The sequence below is a fragment of the Xenopus laevis genome, chromosome 9_10L (assembly GCF_017654675.1).
Source record: "Xenopus laevis strain J_2021 chromosome 9_10L, Xenopus_laevis_v10.1, whole genome shotgun sequence".
In the NCBI taxonomy this organism is placed as follows: Eukaryota; Metazoa; Chordata; class Amphibia; order Anura; family Pipidae; genus Xenopus; species Xenopus laevis.
The window spans coordinates 59565485-59572751 of NC_054387.1; the positions used below are offsets into that span (position 1 = coordinate 59565485).

General features: G+C 42.9%; 1 protein-coding gene across 3 annotated transcripts; it reads left to right on the forward strand.

The window, feature by feature from the left end:
• The first annotated feature begins 1296 nt into the window (after positions 1-1296).
• MGC147242.L (uncharacterized protein mgc147242 L homeolog) lies at positions 1297-7035 on the forward strand. Of its 3 annotated transcripts, none has more exons than XM_018234573.2 (6): positions 1297-1627; positions 1829-1900; positions 2115-2215; positions 3197-3346; positions 3639-3823; positions 5004-7035. In XM_018234573.2, the coding sequence occupies exons 2-6, from the start codon at positions 1829-1831 to the stop codon at positions 5156-5158; spliced, it is 663 nt and encodes a 220-aa protein (XP_018090062.1). In that variant the 5' UTR covers positions 1297-1627; the 3' UTR covers positions 5159-7035. The 3 variants fall into 3 exon arrangements, with proteins under 3 accessions (XP_018090062.1, XP_018090063.1, XP_041433316.1); XM_018234574.2 differs by having other exon boundaries at positions 1302-1681; XM_041577382.1 differs by having other exon boundaries at positions 1337-1409.
• Positions 7036-7267: the final 232 nt, after the last annotated feature.

Below are 7267 nucleotides of genomic sequence, written 5' to 3' on the forward strand. Positions count from 1 at the left end.
TTGTCTCTGAGCTGGGCTGCTACATGTCTCAACCTGCTTATACAGGTGAGTCTGCTGACAGAAAGATCCAATGCCAGTGCAGCTGACTGTGAGACAGGGAATTCAGCAAACACTTTACTGCTGGGGGATCTAGTAGAAGTTGCATTGCCCTTGAGCAGCTTTGCTTGTATTGCTGATTATAGAAAAGTAAAGCCGATTTTATACAATGGGGCCCATTCCCCAACTGCATCATCAGGCCCTGACTGGCAATCTGTGGGTTCTGGCAAATGCCAGAGGGGCTGCTATAAGATGCCATAGAAAGGTCAGCATTTAGTGGGCTGTTTGGGCCCCGGTGTACCTGATGCCAGGGCCTATTTTAATTCTCAGTCCAGGCCTGTGCATCACCTTTGTTCCCAAAAGGGACCCCTGTGCGACATACCTAACAGCCCAATGCACATCTACATAGTGGGGTTTGGCTGCACTACACCAGGTTATAGTCTCCACCAGACTCGGGCATTTGAACAAATTGGCATGGCCAGATCAGTTCTCCTTGTATATTTCTAGTTATCAGTCACTGCTGTGGTTTGGACAAACATAAGAGCCAGCAAGTACTGCAATGGGCTCTCCATTATATGGGCCCCTCTTCTGAGAGTTGAGGTGATATGGAAGGGGCCTGTGCAAGGTTTACTTCTCCTCAAAGCTGTAGTGAATTTATTTCAATTGTGCAATAAATAAGTTCTGGGTGTTGGTTGGACTGGTGCATAAGGAGAAGTAACATCTTAGGAAAGGATTTGAAGGGAATGTCTGAGCTCTGGCTTCTTCTGCTCAATGATTACAACTTCCCTCACACAACTGTTCTTTTGCCAACTCCAGGCCTAATAATTGGAGATTGGATACTTTGTGTGCAGTCACTTATTAAATGACGTTTTATTGCTGTAAAAATACAAGTTGTTGTACAAATACTCCTTCACCAACCGGGTCTGGATAAGATGGTGTTGGGAGCCCAGGCACTGGGGAAATACATGGCACTAATGCATTTATATGTTTTAACCTTCCTTTAATAATAACAGACAGACACAGGGTGTGTGTATGGATGCTGGGTTTTCATTTGGAGGGGTTGAACTTGATGGACTTTGTCTTTTTTCAACCCAATTTAACTATGTATCTATGAATCCCCAATCCTCTTCTTTCCCTCACGTTAGTTTGTATGATTCTCACAGGCACTAAGCCACGCCTATAATAGCATGCCCATTCCCACAACCACTAATATCCATGCCCCACCCACAAACTGAAGAACCTGTACGTCTCAGCCGTCACGCTAATGCTCCGCATATTCTCCCACGTCCACGCCCACTATCCCATGATGCAATGGTCCAAATAGGAAGCGGTCAGTGGAATGGGATTTGGCGCGCCCACTCGATCACTCGCTGGTACCTTTGCATAAACATAATTTTGCGCCCGTAACCGTAGGAGCCCGTATCCTCTTAGCCGGCTGCCTTCTCGCTAGTTTCTATATCAGATCCCCTAGCCATCGTCTTTTCCTTCCGGAGCTTGCGGTATCTATGGTTTCCGAGGCGGGTCCCAGCGTCACGTGATTTTGAAGTGGAAACCGCTGAGCTGCTCAAGGGGGTTTACTGGGGATTGACAGGTAGCGAGGGTGAACGTGAGAGTCTGGATCCTGATTCCCTTGTCAGGACTGTCTGTGAGTCACTGTGTGAGAGTCTTGATCCTTTGTCAGACACTGTGTAGCCGGAACCCCTGTCTGCTGGGAGTGACTGTGAGCGAGACTGGATTCTGTCTGTGTGTTGGGACACATTTGAACCAATGCCTTTAAATTCTTTTATTCCAGATGGATGCCCTAGAGAGGATTCTGACTGAGGATGAAGAAAATCTCTTATCCTACAGTGTGACCGAACTTGAGGTCTCTTGTTTTCCATGATATTATAATTATTGTGAATTATTGTGAATAAACTTGTGAATAAACTTTATGTTAACTGTAATTCAGAAGTGCATCCAGAATACTATTAATTCCCCCCCCCCCAAGATTTTTTACCTTTCATTGAGTGTTCATGTTGAGGTTGGCACCTAATTCCACAGATTGTAACCTGCTCTCTGTCTGCTCCCCCTTCCCTTAGAGTTTTGTGCAGCTTCTCTCTGCTAAAGTGAAGGCCGACAAGGAGACCGTGGAACAAATGAAGGCTGAGTTGCTGGGTCTAGAAGCCGAGACATTGGAGAGGTACTGACTGTCTTGCCCAAAATATGGCACTGACCATAGGTCAAATAATGATTGGTGGCCAATGCAACTGGCCAGACTGGGTCTGTATTTGCTTCTGTCAGTGATCACCTACTGTGTATATGCTGTCAGCAACCAATGAGGATCATACCCTTTGTGCTGATCAACTGAAAGCCTAGATCTACTAGTCTTTACGGAGTCAGAGCTTTCCTCGTATGGTGGAAGGGGTTGCACATACCAGCAGATTGAAAGGAGAACTAAACCCCTCTGCCAATAAGAAAAGCCCCTTCTACTACCATAGATAGTTGTCGTCCCCTCCCTGCTTCCTTCCCGCATAGTTCATTATTCCAGAAAGTCTCCCTGAAGAGCATGCTCACTTATTTATGCAGAGTAGCGCAGCGGAGCTTATGGCGTCACCTTTCCAGATCTTCGGTCTTCTTCTTCTGTAAGACACCCCCATATTTGGCACAGTCCAAAGGGAAGGAAGAAGATCCAAAAAAGACCAACGATGATGCCCATGAGCTCCACTGAGCTATTCCTTCAGGGAGACTTTCTGGAATAATGAACTATGTGGGGAGGAGACTATCTTGAGTAGTAGATGGGGCATTTCTTATTAGGGGTTAAGTTCTCCTTTAAGGAGTACAATTGGTGGGGAAAGCAGGCTCAGTAGGACAATTAAAGGAATTGTTCAGTTTAAAAACAAAAACTGGGTAAATAGGCTGTACAAAATAAAAAAAAATGTTAATATAGTTAGCTAAAAATGCAATGTATAAAGGCTGGAGTGACTGGATGTCTAACATAATAGCCAAACACTACTTCCTGCTTTGCAGCTCTCTTGGTTTTCACTGATTTGTTACCAGGCAGTAACCAATCAGTGACCTGAATGGGGCACATGGGTCATAACTGTTGCTTTTGAATCTGAGCTGAATGCTGAGGATCAATTGCAAACTCACTGAAACACTGAACCGTTCTGGTTTCCTGTAGGGGCGCAGAAAGAGACCTCTATGCTTCCATGTTGGCACAGGCAGCAGAGGTGAGTGATGCCCTCACAGAGGAAGCCCAGATGCACAAACAGCTCCGGTCTGTGTCCCAAGAGCTGAAAAACCAAAGAACTGATTCTGATGTGAACGCCAGGTATGAGGGCATTCATTCACCTGGACCATTTGACTTCCTACAGGAAAGGGACAGTAATGTTACAACATGGCCATGTTTTGTATTTTTTTCATTTTCTTATCACATGGCAACAGCCTTCACTTACCCATCCCCATAGATTACAGTGACATCTAGTGGGCACATGCAATTGTACAGTCACAGGCAGGGTGCTTATCATGCAATTAGATTAGGGTACAGCCTTCTCTGGTTATGTAATAACATCGATACAGATACGGGAATATAATATGAATATAAATAATGTTAATATTTTCAGTGTCCGTGTGTCCAGCGACTTTCGGAGTGACCGTCACCAGCAGAGGCCTGACGTGGACAGAGAGTTTGCCATTGCCTCTTATCATAAGAAGGAGAAGGTGCTCTTAGAGAAGAGAGACCAACTACAGAACCAACTGCAAAATACTCAGGCAGCTCTAGCAAAGGCTCAGCTCCAACAGCAAAAATGTGAGTTACTGAGGTGAACTGTCTCTCTGTACTGCAGTAGCCTTATACCAGTATTCAGTACTCCTCCCCATGTCTCCTTAATCACTAGAATTTACATTCACTTTATTTTTCCAGAAATCTTCAGTGAAGTGTTTGTAATTCTCATTCTGCATATTGGAATTTATCTGCCTGTGTGTATTTATATATTTGAGTGGGAGCTGCTATATTAGTTACTGTAGTGACCATCTATGCTTGACTATTATCCATGGGTGTATGTATGGATACTGGGTTTTCATTTGGAAGGGTTCAACTTGATGGAATTTGTCTTTTTTCAACCCTGATTTGAGTATGTAACTATTTCTCAGACAGATATTTTTTAAAAAAAAAATCATTAGTATAGAACAAAAAAAACCACAAAGAACAATTAAACTTTTAAATTGCTAAGAAATAACTTACCAAAACTCTGCTTTCGCTCCTCTTCAGAAAAGGCGACACGGCGACGATCCATCATGCGGTGCTAGATTTCTCCTACCTGGCTATCTCCTATAAGGAAAGCAGGGAGGACAAATCGAGCACCACACGATGATCGCTGGATCGCCTTTTCTGAAGAGGAGTGCAAACAGAGTTTTGGTAAGTTATTTCTTAATAAAGACTTGGCGATTTAAAAGTTTAATTTGTGCTTGTGGTTTTTTTTAAAAAAATTGATGTTACTGATACTTTAAGTCTCTCAGCTAGTTAATCTTGTTAAGGCCATAACATCTGACACTAGTTTCAGTAGGAACATCCCCAAAGCACAACATGCTCTGTTATACAGATAGCTAGAATCTCAGCCATAAAGCAGGACAGGACTGCTGCTTACAATGGGTATCAGATAGGATCTGTGTCACTGTGACAGACTGCTCTCTTATACAGATAGCTAGAATCTCAGCCATAAAGCAAGACAGGACTGCTGCTTACAATGGGTATCAGATCTGATCATTGTCAATGTGACAGAATGCTCTGTTATACAGATAGCTAGAATCTCAGCCATAAAGCAGGGCAGGACTGCTGCTTACAATGGGTATCAGATAGGATCTGTGTCACTGTGACAGAATGCTCTGTTATACAGATAGCTAGAATCTCAGCCATAAAGCAGGGAGGGGCTGTTGTTATGTGGGTATTATCCTGCAAGTACACTGCTATTATTCATGTTTCATTGCAGTGGATGAAGAGTTGTTGGAACTTCAACAGGACCCACGTGACCTTGTTGCATCCAAGTCCCCAGAACAGAGTGATGCAGACCATCTACTAGATGAATGCATAAAAGAGATGGGACTATTGCGGGTTCTGCCAGATACAAAGCCAAAAAGGAAATGAGCATCAGATTAGCCAATTATCTGTGCTGCAGTGACCTTTTAATACCCACAGACATTTTGGGTTGCAAGTTTGTGTTGTTCCGCTGTAATATAAAATGCATTTAGGAACTTAATTTCTCTTCTTAAGCAGAAGTGCACGTGTATGTGATAGGTTTTTTTTTTGTTTACTTTGTTTTAAAACTGGCTTTTTATATGCTTTTCTACTCAGAATGAGGAAATCATTTTATTTATGCAGATTTTGTCTGCGATTTGTTTGTATTTCTTTGTTTAAAAAGTAGGTTTTTGGTTTTATCAGCACTGCCATAATGTACCTGCAGGGGCCGATATAAGCCTTTAAATTGCACAGGCGCTTTAATTAAAGGGGTTGTTCACATTCACAGCATTGCAAAATGTATTGAACATATTTGCAATGTGTATACATTGGCAGTTTTTGAATTCCACCAGGGCCCTAAAGTGCCTTGTTCTGCCCCAAGTTCTTAGTAGAGATTCCGAGCTTTACCCTAGCCATATCTGCCAAGCTGGACAGGCTCACTTAGATGTGAATAAAGTAAAAGAAGGAGCGTGTGTCACTGTTTCAGTGGAGATTATCCACAATAAAATCACCTATTGCCTTACAGCAGTTCTATATAACATACAGCACAGGCAGTAAAATAATTAAATTTTCTTGCCTGTAATCCGATTTGGTAATTAACAACAACAAAAAAAAGCTAAATAAAATACTCACCCTTTTACGAGCACAACATATTTTTTGGCCATGCTTCTGTTAGATGAGTTATTGTGACAAGTTATCTCAACACATTTATATTTCTGCAGAGCTGTAGATGGTAAGAGAAAAGGGTGACAAATAGGCAGCAATTTACATAGTAACATAGTAAGTAAGGTTGAAAAAAGACACACTTCCATCAAGTTCAAGCTTTGTTTTTTAGTTTTTTTCTTTATCTGCCTAACTGCTAGTTGATCCAGAGGAAGGCCAAAAACCCATCTGAATCATGTCAATCATGTGACCCGTTCTCACAGATTAAATTATGATCCTCCCTCTCAGGTTGATCCGAAACAGGCACACGGCGAAATAAGATATTTAGGGTTAATCGTAAATATGTCTTTTTTTGGACACATACAGTACGATTTTTGAGAGGACAAATAGAGACATATACTCAAGGTAAACAACCCCTTTAAAATAAACTTTCCCCCACCCTCTTTGTGCCACTGTGACTTTTTGTAACCAAGTTATGCAGGATCAGTCACCCTATTGTGCCCTCCAGAATAAAAGGTGCTAGCACCAGTGGTGTAAGTAGCTATACAGACAACGCAACCCAAGGGGGCTTACACCACGGGGTAGAGTCCTGCGCGGAACCAATTTCTAAGACTCCAAGCCCGCGACCCGAACTGCAACCCCACTTTGATCCGCTACCCGACCCGGACCTGCAACTGCCTCATCTGCAGCTCGCCGACCACCATCAAACAGAAAGTGATGGTGCTGCAAACTGGAAGTGAAGTCAAGTGGGCGGGAACAGAAACACGTTTTGTAAAACTTTAAAGGAGTAAAATATTACATAGGATAAGAAATTTAGATGAGACCCACGGATATACCCGCACCGGGGTGGGGGGGGGGGGTTGGGTTTGAGCATGCATGCTCCAAGGGGGGGGGACTGATCAAGGTACCTATTGGCTAGCATCTTGGCTTGTGGGGCAATTCTTCTATAAGATACACTCTCCAGCAGACTTACTGTACAACATTTGTATTCCAAACACACCCGGCAGTCGCTACTCAAGCTGATATTTGTATTCACTCCCTGATTTACTGTATTTTTTTCCTTGAAGGGGGAGTGGCCTCAAAATGTTTTAAATGTTAATATAATAAAACATAACTTATAATCATGTGCGTGTTGCCTTTACTAGTGGACGGATAAGAAAAGAAAGCCACTTCCTCCGGCAGATAAAGGAGAAGTTTATTGTGAGCGCAAGGTTTAATCTGAACTCGAGGTCAGTGCCTGTAGCAGTAAACACAATGTTAATGGATCCACTTGGCATGCCCTATCCCTTCCATGAAGTGTTACATGAACAAAAGGGCACCGAGGTTAACCATAATCTCATTGGGAATTGCTTTAAA

Coding starts and splice junctions, on each gene's coding strand:
- MGC147242.L (XM_018234573.2), top strand. CDS start 1,829: ATGGATGCCCTAGAGAGGATTCTGACTGAGGATGAAGAAAATCTCTTA. Junction 2,216..3,196: donor GAAGCCGAGACATTGGAGAG/GTACTGACTGTC, acceptor GGTTTCCTGTAG/GGGCGCAGAAAGAGACCTCT. Junction 3,347..3,638: donor GATTCTGATGTGAACGCCAG/GTATGAGGGCAT, acceptor TAATATTTTCAG/TGTCCGTGTGTCCAGCGACT.